Source organism: Corythoichthys intestinalis, chromosome 5, assembly GCF_030265065.1.
Source record: "Corythoichthys intestinalis isolate RoL2023-P3 chromosome 5, ASM3026506v1, whole genome shotgun sequence".
Classification (NCBI taxonomy): domain Eukaryota; kingdom Metazoa; phylum Chordata; class Actinopteri; order Syngnathiformes; family Syngnathidae; genus Corythoichthys; species Corythoichthys intestinalis.
In genome coordinates, this window is record NC_080399.1 from 45771356 (window position 1) to 45792710 (window position 21355).

Consider the following 21355-nt stretch of genomic DNA (forward strand, 5'->3'; position numbering starts at 1 on the left):
TTCACCTCAATAAAGCGTTATAAATAAGCGTTCCCGTCAGGGGGGACATTTCACGCGGGGCGGCTATTTTTCGGCACAACACCTGTTGGCCGCTTGGGACTCTCTGTGAACTCTGAATTCAGCTGTAACATGCACGGCTCTTAAGTGTCTGTCACGTGACTGTGACGTAGCCGGTAACGCGCTCGGCCAACTATACACACAAGTTCCGTGGGTGAATTATGTCATATAATGAAGGGTCACCACACTACATTGTTAGTCTGAGGCATTTCAATCTGTTAAAGCTCTTTGCTGTATAATACAGACAATTTATTTTATTTTATACGTGCTGAGTTGTTAAATAACATTTTAAAACTCTATTTGGTTAAGTATTAGTTCATTCACACATCATACATTTAATCTTAAAACAAATTTTAAATCAATTATAGTATATTCCTAGATTTTTTTTTCCTGAAGAGCAACTTTATTCATCCCGAGGGAAATGTGATTAATCATGATTAATCACACAGTTGACATATGATTAACTCGATTAAATTTTTTAATCATTTGACAGCACTAATATATATATATTGATATATACAGTGCCTTGCAAAGGTATTCGGCCCCCTTGAATCTTCAACCTTTCGCCACATTTCAGGCTTCAAACATAAAGATATGAAATTTAATTTTTTTGTCAAGAATCAACAACAAGTGGGACACAATCGTGAAGTGGAACAACATTTATTGGATAATTTAAACTTTTTTAACAAATAAAAAACTGAAAAGTGGGGCGTGCAATATTATTCTGCCCCTTTACTTTCAGTGCAGCAAACTCACTCCAGAAGTTCAGTGAGGATCTCTGAATGATCCAATGTTGTCCTAAATGACCGATGATGATAAATAGAATCCACGTGTGTGTAATCAAGTCTCCGTATAAATGCACCTGCTCTGTGATAGTCTCAGGGTTCTGTTTAAAGAGCAGAGAGCATTATGAAAACCAAGGAACACACCAGGCAGGTCCGAGATACTGTTGTGGAGAAGTTTAAAGCCGGATTTGGATACAAAAAGATTTCCCAAGCTTTAAACATCTCAAGGAGCACTGTGCAAGCCATCATATTGAAATGGAAGGAGCATCAGACCACTGCAAATCTACCAAGACCCGGCCGTCCTTCCAAACTTTCTTCTCAAACAAGGAGAAAACTGATCAGAGATGCAGCCAAGAGGCCCATGATCACTCTGGATGAACTGCAGAGATCTACAGCTGAGGTGGGAGAGTCTGTCCATAGGACAACAATCAGTCGTACACTGCACAAATCTGGCCTTTATGGAAGAGTGGCAAGAAGAAAGCCATTTCTCAAAGATATCCATAAAAAGTCTCGTTTAAAGTTTGCCACAAGCCACCTGGGAGACACACCAAACATGTGGAAGAAGGTGCTCTGGTCAGATGAAAGCAAAATTGAACTTTTTGGCCACAATGCAAAACGATATGTTTGGCGTAAAAGCAACACAGCTCATCACCCTGAACACACCATCCCCACTGTCAAACATGGTGGTGGCAGCATCATGGTTTGGGCCTGCTTTTCTTCAGCAGGGACAGGGAAGATGGTTGAAATTGACGGGAAGATGGATGCAGCCAAATACAGGAACATTCTGGAAGAAAACCTGTTGGTATCTGCACAAGACCTGAGACTGGGACGGAGATTTATCTTCCAACAGGACAATGATCCAAAACATAAAGCCAAATCTACAATGGAATGGTTAAAAAATAAACGTATCCAGGTGTTAGAATGGCCAAGTCAAAGTCCAGACCTGAATCCAATCGAGAATCTGTGGAAAGAGCTGAAGACTGCTGTTCACAAACACTCTCCATCCAACCTCACTGAGCTCGAGCTGTTTTGCAAGGAAGAATGGGCAAGAATGTCAGTCTCTCGATGTGCAAAACTGAGAGAAACATACCCCAAGCGACTTGCAGCTGTAATTGGAGCAAAAGGTGGCGCTACAAAGTATTAATGCAAGGGGGCCGAATAATATTGCACGCCCCACTTTTCAGTTTTTTATTTTTAAAAAAGTTTTAAATTATCCAATAAATTTTGTTCCACTTCACGATTGTGTCCCACTTGTTGTTGATTCTTGACAAAAAATTAAAATTTTATATCTTTATGTTTGAAGCCTGAAATGTGGCGAAAGGTTGCAAGGTTCAAGGGGGCCGAATACTTTTGCAAGGCACTGTATATATATATATATGAACTATGTATCAACACAAGCCTGTTTGGCCTTGAAAAAAATACCAAAAATACCAACAGCATATGGAGGAAAACACTCAGGTAACTTGAAGTTCCGCTCTGAGACCCCCAATTTGGTCAAATTTCAAAATTGTCCTATATGCATGTGTGATACATCATTGGAAAGCTCAAAATCTCTATTTTCTGGGGGAAGAAAATTTTTGAACAGGAGGGCATTTAAAAAAAAAAATCTAAACAGCAAAACCCTATCTGGAGGTGAGAGCACGCGAGAGCAGAATTACAGAAGCCATGACTTTTAACAAGATATTATCGCCGCTACCTCTTTTCGATCCAAAAACTCCATGTAGCATCTATCACTGAGTCTCAAGACACAGTTGTGAATGGCCACAGCTGGGACTTTTTTGGGATTTTATGGATGACACATGGTAATATAACAAGAGTCTCGATGCAAAAAATCGCAGACATCAAGGAGTGGTCGAGATTTTCTTTTTCATATATTTACCCTTTTGAACGTTTCTTTTCAATTTTTCTTTGTTTGGATCCATTATTCATCATCTAACATATCAGAGAAAATGCGACAGTAACAAAAAAAAAATACAGTTTAGGGACAGTTATGAGGTAAATATCCGTTACTTTTTTACAGGCACCATTTTTTTCCCATTGAGACATCATTTGTTTAAAAAAGTTTAAAACATGCGAGTGAAAAATTTTTGAAAGTCGTTTTTTTTTTAATTATTTTAACTAAATATTAGACATCAAGTAATGATTCTAAGCTAAAAATGACTGACATTTTGCATAATAAATATAATTACCTTCGTTTTATGGCTGGGATGAAACAAAAGCAGTTGTGCGAAATCTGTAAACGGTGGTTTCCAGGGTAAAACGGACAGATTAAAAATAGTTCGGGGGCTTAATGCTCCATGAATTTGCTATGGCAGCATATAGACATATTGTTCTATCAGACAAAACAGTTGTTTTGGCTAAAAATGCAGCATTTTCTTTTAAAAAGGAGTGTAAGAGCTGAAACTGCTTTTTCAGTCTTGTCTGTGTTTTCCGCCATATACAGTATATGATTAGTACCCATAGGCGGAGTGTGACTTTTGGGGCAGGGGGGGCACAACATGTTGATGACCCCGAAACGCAGTGTCAGCAATAAAATGAACTTACGTACAAGAGTATTTATAATAATAAGTTGAAAATTTGTGTTTTTTGTTTCCCATCATTCTTGAGGGGAATTCTAAATCAGGCGCCTTAGGACAGCTATACTTTTCGCTAAGATCGTCATCAATTGAATATGGTACGGCCGACAGTGTCGTGCCAATGTAGTAAACCGATCAAAAATTGTATCCCCTGCGCTGCACTGATTTAACAGATCAAAAATTGTATCCCCTTCGCTGCACTGATTTGCTTGATTTCCGTGTTTTGGTGATGTTGTTGTCTACGAGGTTTTAAAACATGGCCCATCCATTTAAAAAAAACAACATTTTTTTCTGACGTATAATGTAACATACGTACTGAACGTAAAAAAGGCAATTATTTTGTTGTGGACTATAAGCCTCTACTTTTTTCCTTCATTTTGAATCCAGCGGCTTATAGTCCAGTGCGGCTTATTTTTTTATTTATTTCGGTTAATTGGTAACACTTTATTTGACAGCGGCGTCATAAGACCGTCATAATTATGGCATGACACTATCATGGGCATTACTGAATGCTTATGACAGATGTTGTTAAGTGTTATCTGGCAAATTATTTCCCTAACTCCATTTATGTCCAGCAAAGTGAGATAATTTGCTGGATAACACAAAATGACATCTGTTATACGTAGGGCTGTCAAACGATTAAAATTTTTAATCGAGTTAATTACAGCTTAAAAATTAATTAATCGTAATTAATCGCAATTAATCGCAATTCAAACCATCTATAAAATATGCCATATTTTTCTGTAAATTATATAAATTCTGTAAAATAAATTGTTGGAATGGAAAGATAAGACACAAGATGGATTTATACAGTGGGGAGAACAAGTATTTGATACACTGCCAATGGGAAAATCCATTGGCAGTGTATCAAATACTTGTTCTCCCCACTGTACATACAACATACGGTACATAAGGACTGTAGTGGGCATTTCACTCTACTGTCATTTAAATCTGTCTATGCTGTCCTCACTCCGAAGCGTCTACTTTTTCCAAAGCTAGACAGCTAGTGAACGACGCCTTAATAATCAGACTTCTTCCTTTTTCATCTGATTTATTAATAAAATAGCCTCAAACCAATGTCCTCTATAGACCGTCATAAAACTACAAAAAAAAGTACACAAGCATTGCATTAGCAACAACGTTAGCTTAGCACGCTATACAGGTTCACTAAACATAAACAAAAAGCGTCTCATACAAAAAATAGAACATTTCGCTTACTAACATAATATGTACATTCTTTACAACAACCATACTTACGGACAAATCTTGTCCAAGGATCATATAAGCACAACATTACAACGTAGGCTTCAGCCCGAGACGTCGTGCAGCCATATGAACTGGCAAGAAAAAAATAAACCATGTCGCAAAGCGACCACAAGAGTTCGCTGTTGTGCTGCAGCACAAAAAGCCTTGCTGTAAAACTTACCAAAAGGCAGAATACTGTCTGAGCGGGACATGTGCGTTAATTGCGTCAAATATTTTAACGTGATTCATTTAAAAAATTAATTACCGCGCGTTAACGCGATAATTTTGACAGCCCTAGTTATAAGCATTCATTCATGCTCATGACAATGTCATGTCATAATTATGATTGTCTAATGACAGTCTTATGGTTCCACTGTGAAATAAAGTGTTACCAAATACCATAAATAGCAATTAATGAAACAACTGGAACAGTAACTGAAGAAATAATTAGCACAGAACATGGGCAATTTCATGTCCAAAAAGGCATCGCTTCCACATGGGGTTCCCCAGGGATCTGTTCTCGGCCCTCTTTTATTTTCACTTTATTTATTGCCTCTTGGTTCTGTTTTTAGAAAACATGGTGTTTCATTTCATTTGTATGCTGATGACTGTCAGATCTATTTTCCATTGGCGCAGAATGGCACTTTCTGTCAACTTATTGAATGCCTCAACGATATAAAGTCGTGGCTCTCATGTAATTTTTTAAGTTTGAATGACAGTAAGTCTGAAGTCATGGTGTTCAAACCGAGTAGCCAGGCCTCCCTGAATGTTGACCTCGGTTCATTGTCTCCGTTTCTTAAGAATTATGTCAAAAATCTAGGGGTCCAATTTGATGCTGATTTTAAATTGGAGAAGCAGATTTCTTGTGTTGTTCGGGACTGTTTTTATCAGCTTCGCCAGATTGCTAAGGTGAAATCTATTGTTTCACGCTCTGATATGGAAAAATTGATTCATGCTTTTGTCACAACTCGGCTGGATTACGGTAATTCTTTGTATGCAGGTGTCGGTCAGGCGGCACTGGCCCGTCTGCAACTTGTACAAAACTCTGCTGCTCGACTCCTAACTAGAACCCGCAGGCGTGAACATATCACCCCAATTTTAGCATCTCTTCACTGGCTCCCGGTACATTACCGAATACATTTTAAGATATTATTATTTGTTTTTAAATGTTTGAATAATCTTGCGCCGCCATATTTGTCAGAACTGCTTCAGCCTTACAGTCCAACCAGAACCCTCAGATCAGCTGACCACCTGCTTCTAGTAGTCCCAAGATCAAGGCTGAAGCTTAGGGGTGACCGTGCATTTGCGGTGATGGCGCCCAGGCTGTGGAACCAATTACCACTTACTATTAGACAGGCCCCCTCACTTACGGATTTTAAATCACGTCTTAAAACATTTTATTTTTCGTCAGCTTTTAATGTGCAATGACAGTTTATGACCTCGTCTTTTATTTATTTTATTTTATGTGTTTGTTTTATCTTTCAAAGTTGACTTATTTTGCTGTGTTTTGCTATGTAAAGCACTTTGGTCTCCTTGGCGGATTTTTAAATGTGCTATACAAATAAAGTTGATTGATTGATTGATTGAACATGAATTTTCATTGTTATTTACATCTCTAGCACTGCAATGCATTCTAGGAGGCATATTGGACAACAACAGTGTTGACAGCAGGTGGCAGCAGTGGTTGAATGTCTCCCCCAAGGGAACAGTAATGGCCAAATGAAGCTTCTTGAAACAATGAAGCTTTGCAGCCAATTGGTTCAAAGCTTCATGGTGGTTAATTTGGTCTTGCTGCTGTCAAACAAAATGTTACCGGTTAATATCTTTTGGTGTAAATATCCCATAATACAGTGAGAACAGCTGCAGCTTATAGTCCAGTGCGGCTTATCTATGAACAAATGGCGTTCCCGTGTTAAATCTGTTGGGTGGCGGCTTATAGTCAGGTGCGCCTTATAGAGCGAAAATTACGGTAATATGAAAATGACTGTCATAACATAAAGACGTAAGTTAAGTGTCATAACATAAGGACGTAAGTTAAGTGTTCTAACCCTTTTGGAAACATACCAGAGCCTAAATACACAGACGAATGCATTCCACAATGATGAAAAATAAGACTGTTCAAAAATCAAATGCAATCCTTTGTTTTATTTCGTGACTGTTCTGTCTGCTTGTTTGTGATGCCACATTGCTGAGCTTGAATAGTGCACTCGAAGTTTCATTGGTAAATGAGGTCAAAATGTGTTAAGAAATTTAAAACACTTGGTTAATTGAAAGGTAATTAATATAATACTGTGGAAAATAAAATGATGAGAAGGAAAAATTCAAATTAAGACAAGAGAAAATGACAAGATGTGGTGGGGACTTTTTATACCTATAAAAATTACAAGAGAATGCTCTCTGTTTACCTTGTCATGTTTTTTGGCCCGAGTTTTATCTATGATTGCTTTGCACATTTGGTGACGGCTTTAACTTGGGCAGGCATTTCACTCTTGCTGTGTGGACGATTGTCGTTGTATAGGTTGTTTTTTAAAAAAACAAAACATTTAATGTCTTCCATTGAATCAAGTATACATCACATTTGATATGATGATATAAATGTTCCATAAATTTGTGTTTTAATACGGAAATAGGTGGTAGGGGCCTTACAACTTTATCAAATGCAGTCCAGTATGCGTCACACTGGGTTAGTGTACCACTAAATCTATCATTTAACAACCATTTTAAAGCATTTTGAGCAACATTTAACATGTGAAAAAGCACCATATTAACATACGAGTATGCTGCTCTGACATTATGCTAATCTGACAGAACACCAGAAACTCTGAAGAAAACCTGGATCCCTGCTGAAGCTGACAGGTTGTGTTCATAGTAAATCCTGCTGAAGCTGACAGGGCGTGTTCATGGTAAATTCTAGTGATTTTTTATTAGTTATTTATATTGAATAAAAATAATAATAATAATAATCAAATTCTTACTATTTTAGCACGACTATGGCTTTGTCCTTCACAGAAAAAATGGGCCCAACTCTCCTGGCAACCAAATAATCGCAGGGCTTTGAATTATCATAATTTTTGCACTATAAGGCGCACCTGACTATAAGCTGCCAGCCTGCCACCCACCAAATGTGGCACGAAAATGGCATTTGTTCAAAGATAAGCCGCACCGTACTATAAGACGCAGTTGTCCTCACTGAATTATGGGATATTTACACCAACGATATTAACAGGTAAACCTTTATTAGACAGTGGCATCATTCGACTGTCATAAGACCAAATGAACTACCATGAAGCTTCGAACAAATTAGCTGCAAAGCTTCATTGCTTCAAGACGCTTCATTTGGCCATCACTACTCCCTTGGGGGAGACAGTCAACCTCTGCTGCCACCTGCTGTCAACACTGTTGTTGTTCAACATGCCTCCTAGCATGCATCACAGCGCTACAGGTGTAAATAACAATCACAATTCACGTTCTGTGCTAATTATTTCTTCAGTTACTGTTCCAATTGTTTCATTAATTGCTATTTATGGTATTTGATAACACTTTATATGACAATAGCGCCATAAGACTGTCATTTGACAATCATAATTATGTCATGACACTGTCATGAGCATTAATGAATGCTTATAAAAGATGTCATTTAGTGTTATCTGGCAAATGATCTCATTTTTGAATGGATGTAAAAGATCTGAGCTGGACAAAATGGCGTTAGTAACATAATTTGCCGGATGACACGTAATGACACCTGTCATAAGCATTCCGTAATGCCAATGATAGTGTCATGTCATATTTATGACAGACTTATGACAGTCTTGAGATGCCGCTGTCAAAAAAGGTGCTATATACCATAACTAGCAATTTATGAAATAACTGGAACCGTAACTGAATAATTAGCACGCGACATAATTTTTGATTGCTATTTACATCTGTAGCTCTCCAATGCATGCTAGAAGGCATGTGTTACCTATTAACCCAAATAAATCAAAAAATAAGCCGCACTGGATTATAAACCGCAGGATTCAATATGAAAGAAAAAAGTAGCGGTTTATAGTCCGAAAATTACAGTACTTACATTTAGTCACAAATACATATTTTAAGATGCTCTCTAAATCTTCTCTGGTTTTCAGACGTTAAAATGTCTAAATATAGATTTAGCCTGCCAAATGTTCCTTTCCCGTCATGTTGTTTCTGACTTCTTGCCACTCAACTAACTGTGCATGCACAGAAAATACTGTATGTCAAAAAAGGATCTCCTAGTGGATAATTGCAGCCTGCATTGAAAAGATTGACTAGTGTTTGGAGTAGATGTTGTAGGTTCTGGGTTTAAATCAAGGCAGTGGATAAGCACCTATGGGTGACCACAATTGTTGACCAGCTCATTGAATCTTGCTGGGGTTGGCTCCAGTTTACACTCTTGCAAATACAGTAGTAGTACAGGATACGAATGAAGTCAAGGAAAGCAAAATAATGCTTGTAACCAGTTTTTGTTGTTGTTAAAGCATCCCTTAATTTTGGGCATGAGTTTCCTATCCTGATTTTGAATGTGCTTAACACATGCTGAGTACACAACATTGTCTGAAACTGCTCCTACACTAAAAAGCCCAACCTTTTTTTGTGTGACCCACACTAGCACAAAAGACTGTCTGGATGATGTTCACGAGAAAGTGAGCAGGTAGGATCACAACTTCTACTGTATGTTATCAGAAATGAACTATCTAACAACGAGTATGCAGTTCACCGATAATGATGGTGCAGGCACTCAGCAGGCCGATCTCCTTCTTCAGGGTCACGCGTTCCGGGACTCGGGTCATGCGGTCACGCGGCGGCCCATCCATGTCGGCCTTCCCGGCTCCGCTGGGGCTGCTCCTGCCAGTCGTGTCGCCTCTTACAGTCTCGCTCACTCTCTCCCAGTGCTCCCCTCTTTTGGCATTCATGCCTTCTCAATGGGTCGCGCTTGCGCAACAACCTGCGGCTGCTCAGGCTTGAATGTTAAATAGGTGTAACTCACCGTGATGCGTTCAGGGACACCCCGGGGAGAAACATCAAACACACACACACACTCCCATTCATACAAACACATGCGCCATAGGACAAAATAATACCTGCGATTGAGACCAAGCTTTTTGACAGTGGGCATCGTGCTTCACTCTCGAACAGAGTGTGCTGCTAAGTGTCAGAATGCTTGGTCTCAGGAGCAGGTCATGGGTCATGCAACAAGAACACACAACAAAGGTAAAAACACTTAAGAATTCATATAAGTATTTATGAATTCAAATGAATGGATAAAGAAATAGCAAATTTTTCACATTTTTCATTCTTTGGCTAAATCTTCGACATATACTAAGGTGTAATTTGCAGTTTAAAACAGGGGTCCCCAACCTTTTTTGTACCACGGACCGGTGTGATATGGGTCTTTTTTTCACGGACCGGTGTTGTGCCGAAAAGTAGCAGTCCCGCGTGAAATATCCCCCCTGACGGGAACGCTTATTTATAACGCTTTTTTGAGGTGAAAATATCAAATGTTTTCATGGACGCATTACAATAATGGATTTACGACTGTAAAATCAGTTTTAATTAAATAAATTACACAAAATACTAGTACTGTATTTTAGTAACAAATCGTGGACTGGGCCACATAACCATCTTTGAACAGAAATGTATTAGTCTTCAGCAGAGGTCACGGAACCGCGGACCTCGGTCCGGTTCCGGACCCCCAAGCCGTCTGGACCGGATCTCAAGCTGTCCAGACTAATATACGATGCAACGACCAAAATCCTTTTATTCTGCGGGTTTGCAGAGCGGAGGTGAGCAACAAACAAAAACCTTAGCGGTGATGCGCGTGAGCCAGCCAATGGGAGTGAAGCATTTGAAAGTTATTTTTAGAACAGCATGTCTCACACTCGCTTTCCAGACTCCTTGGAGTGACAGCCAAAACCTGAGCCGAATGAAGTTGGAGGAAGAGGCGAAAAGGTACGGCAAAAGGCGTGCTCAAAACTACGCAAGATTGATGGAGAAAACAGTGTGTAAGGAGGAGTATACCAACACATTTTTGTTCATTTTACCTGGCGGCAGCACAAGACCGCTATCCCTCATCTGGTCAGAGATGGTGTTCTGCCAAAATCTGCTACGTCAGCGAAACGTCCTACATTAGTCGAATTTGACACCCAAAGTACTACCGTGCATGTTAAACTTGTTTTGTTTGGATGCATACAGGCAGAACGTACTAAAAATGCCTTAAGAAAATACTGCAGTTATACCTAATAAGGACCGCCTAAATACGCTACGTGACTAATGTGGTCAACTGCTTCACAGCTAACACAAAAAACCACAATGGTTAAAAATATGAGAGGGTAATACATGCAAAAAGTATTTTTGAGGCAATGAAAAGGTTCTAAAAAAAAACTAAATAAAAACAAAAATAGTGAGTACTCACCGCTTCTGACCAATGTGCGCATGCGTGCAGATGCTTGCGCAAGCGCGCTGAGCGTTGTGTAGATGTTTCGCTGCGTGGTAAGGAATGGCCGAACAACGGTAGCGTTTGTAAAAAGCAGCAATTTGAAAAGGCACTATGAGACGAAGCACGCAGCTTTTTCGCAAAGTTTCCCTATAAACTCTGCCATCCGTTCTCAAAAAATAGCGGAATTAAGGGCTCAATATGATCGCTTTATTATTTATTACTAATTAATTATTATTAAATATTATTTATTACTTACTATAAATGTATTGTTTCATATTTTATTTACATTTTTGAATGTTGTAATTATCAGCATGCCCACATACAGATACGTTTGTAATTTTGGGAAAAAAAGAAGCATTAAAAATATTTCCGGACCCGAGATTGTTGTAATTTTTTAATTTCGGACCAAGAGGATTTTTTATTCATGACCCCTGGTCAACAGGTTTTCACGACCATAACCCAATGACAATCACACAGGTATGATAATTATTAGTTCAAGCAGAGTAAAATAATACATATACATGGTACAAGAAAATCGTTTCCATGTCCATCGATTGGTAAGAAAAAGCTGTTTGTACGAGTGACGTGTGGGCACTCAAAAATAGAATAAATAAACAAATAAATAAAATAAAATAAAATAAACGATCAATTAAGCATTATAAATAAGCATTCCCGTCAGGGGGGACATTTCACACGGGGCGGCTATTTTTTGGCACAACACCGGTGTTCTGTCAAATTTTGCACTCTTAAAAAATTTTGCTCCCAAAGCTTTTGTGGCAGTGAAAAAAGCCCTCTTTTATTTTCAGTTGGACTCTCAATGTTATCCAACGGTGCCAAAAAAACAATTTACATCATAGACATACATGTGCAACACGAAAATGGCGTAAATTAAAGCTTAACAACACGCAGAAGTCGTTAAGTGAGAGAGCAGCGTGCAATTGTTGTGTGCAGCTAACATGGCATACGTAAGTTAATATTCCTTTCTGTTAGGGAAATATTAGGAAGGAAAAGGGAATTGGATTTATCGTAGTTAGTGGTTTTATTCAATTGTAACCCATGTATTCACTAAGTTTGAGTTGCTACAGGTCACATTCCACAGTAAGGAGGGGGTGGTGAGCCGGCCACTCACGACCTCCCCTGGGGATAAGTTTACGAGAACAACTGCTTAAAGGAGATAGCATTGTTGTAAACATTTTGACATTATCTCACTAGGGGAAGAAACACATGTGACTGGGGAGGGCGAGTGAAGAGGAGGGCCACTCACTTTTACCTGATTTGAATATAACCAATAGACCTTTGCCATGTTTGAATGTTTATTCTGTTTCATGAATATGTATCCATGTTGCTTTAAAGGAAAATGCATTGTGGAAATAAACCAAGCTGGCTTGTGAACGCATCCTGTGTGTGTTTCGCCTCCTGCTTCCATGCGCATGTAAAAGACACTCGAGTGACGTCCGTGTGGATGACTGGCCTGATGATTTAATCCCCAATGGGTGGGAGGCGAGACTCCTGGTGTTATTAAGGATTTTCCTGACACTTTCTTTAAAGAAAGTTTGTAGTGTGTACTTTGGAATCGCTGCATTCGGGGTCATTTTTAACGTTACGCGCATGCCAAATTTGTCAGAACACCGGCAATGTGCGGCATAAAAATACAGCAAACATAAAATAACATTTGTTTTTAGCCACGTCGTGTTAAGTGCAGGGAAAATACATCTCACCCGCTGAATCAGTGGGAGGCCTGAACTTGTTTCGTTGAGATTGTCCCGAGATGGGAGAGTGAGAGAAGCCCGCTTCACAAAAATACGATGTTGGAAATTGTAGCACAGTATTTAGTGCTCTCCTAGTGATGTCAGGATATTCCGAAATGACTTTAATCCAGAACCTCGTTAGAGTTGTTGTCACAAATGTACGTTTAAGGTCGCCGTGATTTGCGATCTCTACAAGCTGATATTCCTGTTGCACAGACATGCTCGAATCACTCGGTTTAGTCACATACGGGTTATGAATCCACTCCTTCGGAATTCGTAGGTCTTTAGTGATTCAGAAGTAGCATGGATTTTGTTTTCTTCGAGGTTGTAGGCTCATCTTCTGGCTCGTCAGGTTCCTTTTTCCCCGTAAAAATCTGTCCAAAGACGTCTGTTTTTCAGTCATTCTGGTGTGGGGGCTAATTATTTCTGGGAACAAATGTGATGGGCGAGGACCTATGTCATACGTTATTATCGAGGCCAAGTGCACATAGATATACAAAACAAGATGTAGGCCTACTGCTAACAGTCCAATCAATGCATTTCTATGACGACCTCCTATCTTGTAGTTCTATATCTAGAGTATACAGGGATAATGGTGTGTTAAGCAGCACAGGCCAAAGTCAATCGGCCAGAATGCAGTCGTTAATAAATTATTTATTATTTCTCCGCGGCCCGGTACCAAATGCGCAACAGACTGGTACCGGTCCGCGGCCTGGTCGTTGGGGACACCTGGTTTAAAAAATAGAATCCGACATCTTCTGAAATGTAAAATTGGCTGACCATGTAGTAATCATTAACCTCAACCAGCCGCTAGAGGGCGCTCTTCTTCCTCACTAGCTTCTCTGTATTGTGGGGTGCCACAAGGTTCAATTTTAGGGCCTGTTCTGTTTGCACTTTATTTGTTACCTTTAGGATCAATTATAAAAAATTTTAAAAAAAAACATGATACAAATAACATTTTATTTTTATGCCGATGACTTGCAGCTCTATTTGCCCTTGAGACCCAATGAACAAACTGCTCCCACTAAATTAATGGACTGCATTTCTGGTGTGAAGCAGTGGCTAGCAAAAAAACTTTCTGCATCCTAACAACAGCAAAACTGAATGCAGAACTTTAGGCACGCCTTCCATGACGAATGGCCTTGAACCCAATTCTGACGTTCTGGCTCCCTTTTTTAAGACACATGTAAAAAATCTTGGGAGTGATATTCGGTAACAGGCTAAATTTTGAAAAACATTAGTTCTGTTGTATGAGCAAGTTTTTTCCAGCTCTGCCTCTTGGCCTTTTTTTAGTCGCCATGACCCTGAAAAAGCAAATCATGCCTTTATGAGCTCAAGGCTGGACTACTGCAATCCACTTTATGTTGGTCTTCCCAAGTCATCTTTTTCTCATCTGCAACTTGTTCAGAATGCTGTTGTTATGTTTTTAACCGGTACATCTACAAAGCTCAGCAGCAATCCTGAAGAACAATACATAATTAATCCTTGTTTTGGCCTTAAAGGGCAACTGAAGATTTTTCCGGATTTTTGTGTAATTTTACGAATATAAAATTTGGACGAGTTTGTCAAAACAACCATGACATTATCAACACATAATTGCAAGGATAATTTGCGTTTTTTTAGTTTTTTTGCACTCCGTTAATGGTCCCTTCGCAAACCCGGAAGTGTGACGTAGATTCCCCGACGCAACAGAGAAGACTATCCACAGCTAGCATAGCAGCAACAACGATGTCAGTGATATTTCCGCCAAAGGTAACCATTCAGGATCGCTCCTTCTTGACGCTACCGATGGCAAAGGCTCCCAGGAAAGATGAACTACAATTAATATCTAGATGTTTGAACCTGAGGCGTCAGATGACGTCGATTTACTTGACACAGCAGATGTCGTCACGACGCCAATTGACAGCTTGACACTTCACGAACGGGAGAGTGAGTGGTAAGCCTAAATCCAGCATCGTGATTTTTTTATTTGAGAGAATGCGATTACGTGGTTGTATATTTTTCCATGCTCTCCACATAGCTAAAACTGGATATTAGGTAATGGGACAGCTCCTACCCATCTAAATATGGTAACGCTAGCCCAAATGTTGCTAAATGAATGATATGTTATTGATTTTTCAAAATAAATGACAAAACGATTTTATTTTCCAGGTGTTGCTGTAAACCGTCAAGTAATTACCCTTCCAAGAGTATGCCTGTGTCGTCCGGAGATCCCAGATGTGAGAGCCAATCTTGAGGAGGCTGAAGCACTGACAGGGGCATGAATTACATTAAAAAAAAAAATAAAACCATAAATTGTAAACAACATTGACACATTTTGTTGACTGTTTAATGTATTCTATTGGTATATAATGCATTGTAATTATATTACATTCTGAAAAAATATTCAATAGGCCACAATAATAAATGATACCAGATTTATGTTGAATCAGCATCAGCTTTCGCTGTCAGATTGTGAAGCAACATAGAAAGCTAAGTTATACCAAGCACACAATAGCACACATCAAAGAACATAAATTTAGTAAGCAATACTAAGTAAGCAATACAAAGTTAGGATAGCAACGGACTAGCGCAACATTGAAAAATGATCATGGCAGTGGGAAATATGTATTTACTCTTTTCTGGAGCATTAAGTGTTCTATATACAAAGATAAATCGTCATTAAAATATGAAGGTAACTCGATTTTTCTTTTAAAAAAATGTACTGTATATATGACTAGTTTATGATTTCATGTCATCAAAATTTGCTACATTTCTCCTAAGTCATCATCATCTGATGTCGCAGACGGAAGAAATTCAGCATCTGGCAGGCCTCATAGGCACCGCATCACTTGGGTCATCATATGACTTGACCCACTCTCTCTTGAGTTTGGGAAACTGGGTGGCGACTGACTTGCAACGCTTTTTTCATCGTGTTGAGGGTTTCCGCCGCTTAATTTTTTATGTTTGGCTTCCTGGTGGAGAAAAAAAAAATCACAGCAGCATGAAAATATTGGATGAATCCTAATTTTAATATAATAATAATTTCTTGGTGATCAAATAATAATGCCCTAGTCAAAGCAGCATCTATTTGATGCTATTGTTCCCTCTTCAAATAGGCAGACCTTGATGTTGATGTTGTAGTACAATAGTTATTGTTTTATTGAGATGTATTTGATACATTAGGGCCTGGCAGGTGGATTTTTTAATATATATAGGCTTTATATTTACCCTGTGACAGGCCAAAAAACAACGAGCCAAGGACCTACTTGGTGCTGGGGACATTTGAATTTACATAATACCTATTGATATAGTAATAAAATCACATGAGTAGACCTGTCAGCAAACCTATCTACTTATGACAGGGCAACAGCAACAACAAAAAAATGTTGGGCTTCAACAAACAGGCAGTAGGAGTCCCCCTCGTTTATCAACAGAAGTGCATTAAATTTTATAATCAGAGGGTCTACTTACGTCTTTGTAAAACCAAGGTTGCATTGTTGTAGGTTTTCAAAGCTGTCGTCGCTGAAATGATGAAAACAATGAGCCGATTGGGGACCTGTATGCATGCTCACAAAAACGGTCCAAACCTTTGCAGGAGAAGTTTTTTTGGACCACTCATAGAGTCTCGAGTCTTCCTGTGAGCATTTCATCGCTACACATCGAGATGGCATCACGAATCTCGCGGGTAAAACTCAGAAAATGTTTGCAATATATGGCGAGGATAGCGTGGTGCTATATTTCCGTGTTCAGAGTGGTGGCGAGGCTCCCTGGAAGTTACGTCATCAGGTAGCGGTCGGCAGGGCGGCGCGTCCCTCGTTGCTATGGTGTTGCTATGGCAATAACTCAAAAACTACGCGGTCAATTATTTATTATTTTTTTTAATGGGACTTTTTGAGACAGCGAATGATGCATTTAATACAATTCAACTGAGTAAAACACTCGAGCGAAATCCGAAAAGCTCTTCAGTTGCCCTTTAATTCTTTTTTTTTTTTTTTTTTTTTAATGCCACGATCTACCCACACCGCGTTGCGATCGACTGGTCGCGTTGCGATCGACTGGTAGATAACAATCAACGTCATGAGTATCCCTTTTGTAGATATTTCAATTTCTGAAGTTTTGACTGAAATACACTGCTGGCCAAAAGTATTGGCACTCCTGCAATTCTGTCAGATAATGCTCATTTTCTCCCAGAAAATGATTGCAATTACAAATGCTTTGGTAGTAATATCTTCTGATGTCACTAAAAGCGTTTTTTTTGGGGGGGCGGGGGGGCAGGAAACAATGTTTTTGCGTGTGACGAGAAGAGCCATCATCCAATCAGCAGCCATATATTTTTTTAAGGCTCCTCCTCTGACACAGGTCTCGATTGGATTTTTTCCCAGATTGATATGTGGAATATATTCGTAGAACAACCACTCTGGTGTGACAGGATAAGTTCCAGTATTGTCTGACATGATCACAAATATGAAGCCAAGCCATGACCAAGTGCGTAGGTTTGCGTAAGGACGGTAGGGATATAGCACTACAAACTTTTCAGGATGCTAAAATTGTCCCCACCAACTTTTAAACAACCTTATTTGCATTATATAATAATTTCAGTTATACAGTATAGGTAATTTGTATTGTCTTCCTATATGTTGTAAGGATAGAATTGACCCTACCATTATTAAGTGAATTACAGTACTTCCATTATGTTCACATTTCACTGAACCATTTTAACTTGCTGAATGTGCCAGTCTATTTTTTCCCCCTCAAACGCACGTTTGATTGGCTGATGCCTTGACCCCTCCTCCCCACCGCCACCACATGCACTCACAGCTCCGACAGAAATACAACATGCCGCGTCCTCTGCCCCCTTCGAAGAGGAAGGATATTAAAAGTTTTTTTTTGGCCAGCGGCAGCAGCAGCAGCAGCAGCCACTGTAAGTAATGTAAAAAGACGTCAATGTTGTGGAGGTGGGGAACACACCACTAATTTTGCTACTGAAAGTCCGACATGCATCAGAGTTAGCGTAACATTAAAACTATGTGAATTTGCTAGCCTGAAAAACTCGAATAGGAAGCTGCGTAGAGAGAAGTGTCCTCCTGCATGTTCTCCTGTTAATGTTAATTAAACTGTGAGAAAAGTAGTGAACCCAGGTTTACCCCTTTCAACACAGTTTTCATTGTTTTATTTATGTGGTCTGAAAGCAGCCCAAAGGAGCTTTCATTTTTTTGTTGAGTTTGGCTGTGCTTGAGGACAAAAGCAGCAGTGTTTCCCCTGAAGGAAGGCTCCATTTTTATTTACTTTTGTTATTCCCCGACAAAGGTTTTTATTTTTTTTAATTTATTTATTTTTTCCAGTTATATTCAATTTCTTTATTTAGACAGACAATGTTGTGTGGTCTTAAGACAAATGTTTATTTTTTTTTATGTTTATTTTTTGCTTTTCTGGAGAGTGAAGAAATTGTTAACAAGTTTGTATTTATTGTGCATATAATATAGGTTATATTCAAGTATTCCAATTTAAATTTGCTAATAAAATGCAGACATTTATTCTGGAAGTTTAAAAATATGTTTTGTTTGTAGTTTTTGAAAACAAAGGTTTGAATCGAACAGTGTATTACCTGAACCAATTATTTTGTATTTTCATTTTGCGGCGAAGCGACTACGTCGTCAATGAGCATTCGGAGTTCTGCGTCAAGGGAACGCGTTGCTATGTAATTCACCGCCAAGCCACTAGAGGGGTGTGGCGTTGTGTTTGTACGGTTTTTGGGGACTTGTCAACTTCCTCTAGTTTTCTTCCAGTTACACGACAACGGCAACGGGAAAAAAATGAAAAATAAACAATATCAACGGAGATGGAATGCTTGAATGTGGATCTTCAGCTCATCAACATTGAATAACAAATGTTGATCATACAAATGTTGAGGCACGGGTGACGCAGAAGACTGTTTTTGGAGGTGGTCTGTCCGACTGTTGATGCCGCAGAGAGACTTCTAGCCTCGGGTGGAAGCCGGCAAGCCGTGGTGGCTAGCTTCAAACTGGCGTTGAGCACTGTGTCCAGCGTTTTTTCCGAGGTCTGCAAAGGATTGTGGACAGCCCTCCAGCCCGAATTTTTTGCCGTGTCCTACAACCAGTCAGTGGGAAGCCATAGCAGATTTCTGGTGGTATAAAGTGATAAAAAGCTGGCAGTTTTTGGCCGACTGTGTCACTGCTTTGGGTGGCCATTCGCTTCCGAACACACACATACTTGTCTCGGTGGTTCTTCCATTTTTTAATGCAATCGCTGACCTTGCCATTTGGCGATCTTTATAATTTCTTGACGAGACATTGTAGAAGTTGTGGTACTTGCTCTTGATGATACACCTGTCGGCTTGGTCTATTTTTGCGTGTAGCAAAACAATGTTTAATAATGGCGGTGATTTCGCGCCTAACCGGAAACAAAAGTCTGAGCGGACCTATCACAGTCCGTTTGCGCCACGTCACCACGCGTTGACGTCGCACAAGGTGTGATTTTGTTGAGGTGCACGGCAGGCTACGGCGGAGGGTAGTAGATGCTTTGACGGCGCAGGTCTACCGCAGAAGCATAACTCGGTCTATACTCAGTGAATGCACAACTTCATATATTTCAGCGTAGAAGAGTTTGGCATCACAAGCGTTTGTAAAACTTTCTGGTATTGTAGGTGTAAACTCCTAAAAGTGATTTAGAAATATTTCACATTTGGTTTGATTGAATTGAGATTGTTTACGTGATTAAATATAACTTGGTTAACTTGGCCTCTGAACACCTCACACCATTTTTGTTAAAAGATGTATTATCTCTTCACATTTCAGAGAAAATTTTAGTTTTTTTTTCTGCATGACACTTTTTTTGTCATGCAGAAAAAAAACTAAAAAAACCTGAATTTTTCTCTCCATTTTACAACCTAAGCTTAACCCTTTGGGCACCATAATTGTTTTATAATTAATAAATCAGTTTTGATTAGTAAGTACATGAGGCACCATAGTTGAAGCTCAGGCTCGTTAAAGTCAACAATGTTGCTTGTCGCAATTTTGACCTAATGAATGCCCCAATTGCTAATTAACATAAATTTTATCAAAATAATCTTCGAGATTGTTTTAAGTTTTTGATTCATTTTCTGTTAATTTTGTCCAGAAATTCATTACTGACTTTCACTCATTATGGATTAGTAGTTTGCTTTTTTAACTCTTTGATAAATAAGATCTGTTGTTCAACTTTGGAAACAAAACAAATCCAAAACTTACCATTTTTTGGACTGGTCTAATTTCATTTTTGTCAAATATTTTTCTTATAAGTGAAGCTAAAGAATTTGGTAGCTAAGTTTCATTTCTTTAGTCCTATTAAAATTTGCAGGCGATTAAAAAAAATCACAAAAATGTTAGCGGTTACTCATCGCTTTTGAAAAGATACAGTTAAGAGGGGAAGTTTGGTTTTCATTGGAAAAAAAAAAAACAGCTGTCAACAAAAGGCAGTGGAACGTGGTTGCAGAGGCATAGTTTGACTTTTGGGGCAGGGGGGTCACAACATGTTGATGACCTCGAAATGCAGTGTCAGCCAAAAATTTAACTTACAAGAATATTTATAAAAATAAGTGGACAATCAGTTTTTTTTGTTTCCCATCATTCTTGAGGGGAATTCTAAATCAGGCTGCTTAGGACAGCTATACTTTTCGCCAAGATCGTCATCCATTGAATATGGTACGCCCGCCGGTGTCCTTCCAATGTAGTTACCCCAGTCAAAAATTGTATCCCCTGGGTGCAGCCATTTGGAGGTAGATTTGTGTAGATTTAGGTAGAATTGCTTCAATACAAAGAAAAGTGGCTTCAATCAAAATATATATTTTCAACAAAAAAAAAAAGCTTCAATGAGAGAGGGAAAAAAAGTGTTTAAATGCAAAAATACATTTGAAACTTTAAAAAAAATGCACGTGAAAGCCATTTTTCTTTGATTTTTTTTTTTTTTTTGATTGGGGTCAAGTTTTTTTTTTTGATTGAAGCAACTTTTTTTGATTGAAGTAATGTTGATTTGTGTTTGGGCCACATTTTGGCTAGGACGTTTTTGTCTTTATTATTCAATCAAAAAATTGGTTTCTTCATACAAAAAAATCTATTTTCAAAAGAAAAATCAGTTCAATCAAAAAAAGAAATTCAATCATAGAAAATGTTTCTGAATAAGAAAAAATATATGAGAAAGATTTGCATTTGAACACTTAATTTTTTATTGAAAAGTTTTCTTTGATTGAAGCAATCCTTTTTGTGTTTGGGCCATATTATGAGTAGAATATTTGTGTCTAAATCATTCAATCCCTAAAAAAGTTGCTTCAATCAGAAATAAAAAAAAATTTAATCAAAGAAAAAAATCATTTGAAAAATAAAATTGCCCTCACCTATTTTTTTTAAATTATATGCTGTTATGATACAACAAGCAGTTAAGCATGGATCCAAACACAGAGGTGGAAGTTTGTTGTATTTATTACAAAACGAGAACTAAGGGAGCACGCCAGAA

General features: G+C 38.7%; 1 protein-coding gene across 1 annotated transcript in view; it reads right to left on the reverse strand.

Annotated features, from left to right (window-relative positions):
• Positions 1-9591, reverse strand: part of slc7a10b (solute carrier family 7 member 10b) — a 91756-nt gene extending 82165 nt beyond the window's left edge. Inside the window, exon 1 of the mRNA XM_057836272.1 lies at positions 9399-9591. Within this exon, the coding sequence (XP_057692255.1) occupies positions 9399-9495 (97 nt within the window). The 5' untranslated portion in view covers positions 9496-9591. The remainder of the gene's footprint in view (positions 1-9398) is intronic.
• Positions 9592-21355: the final 11764 nt, after the last annotated feature.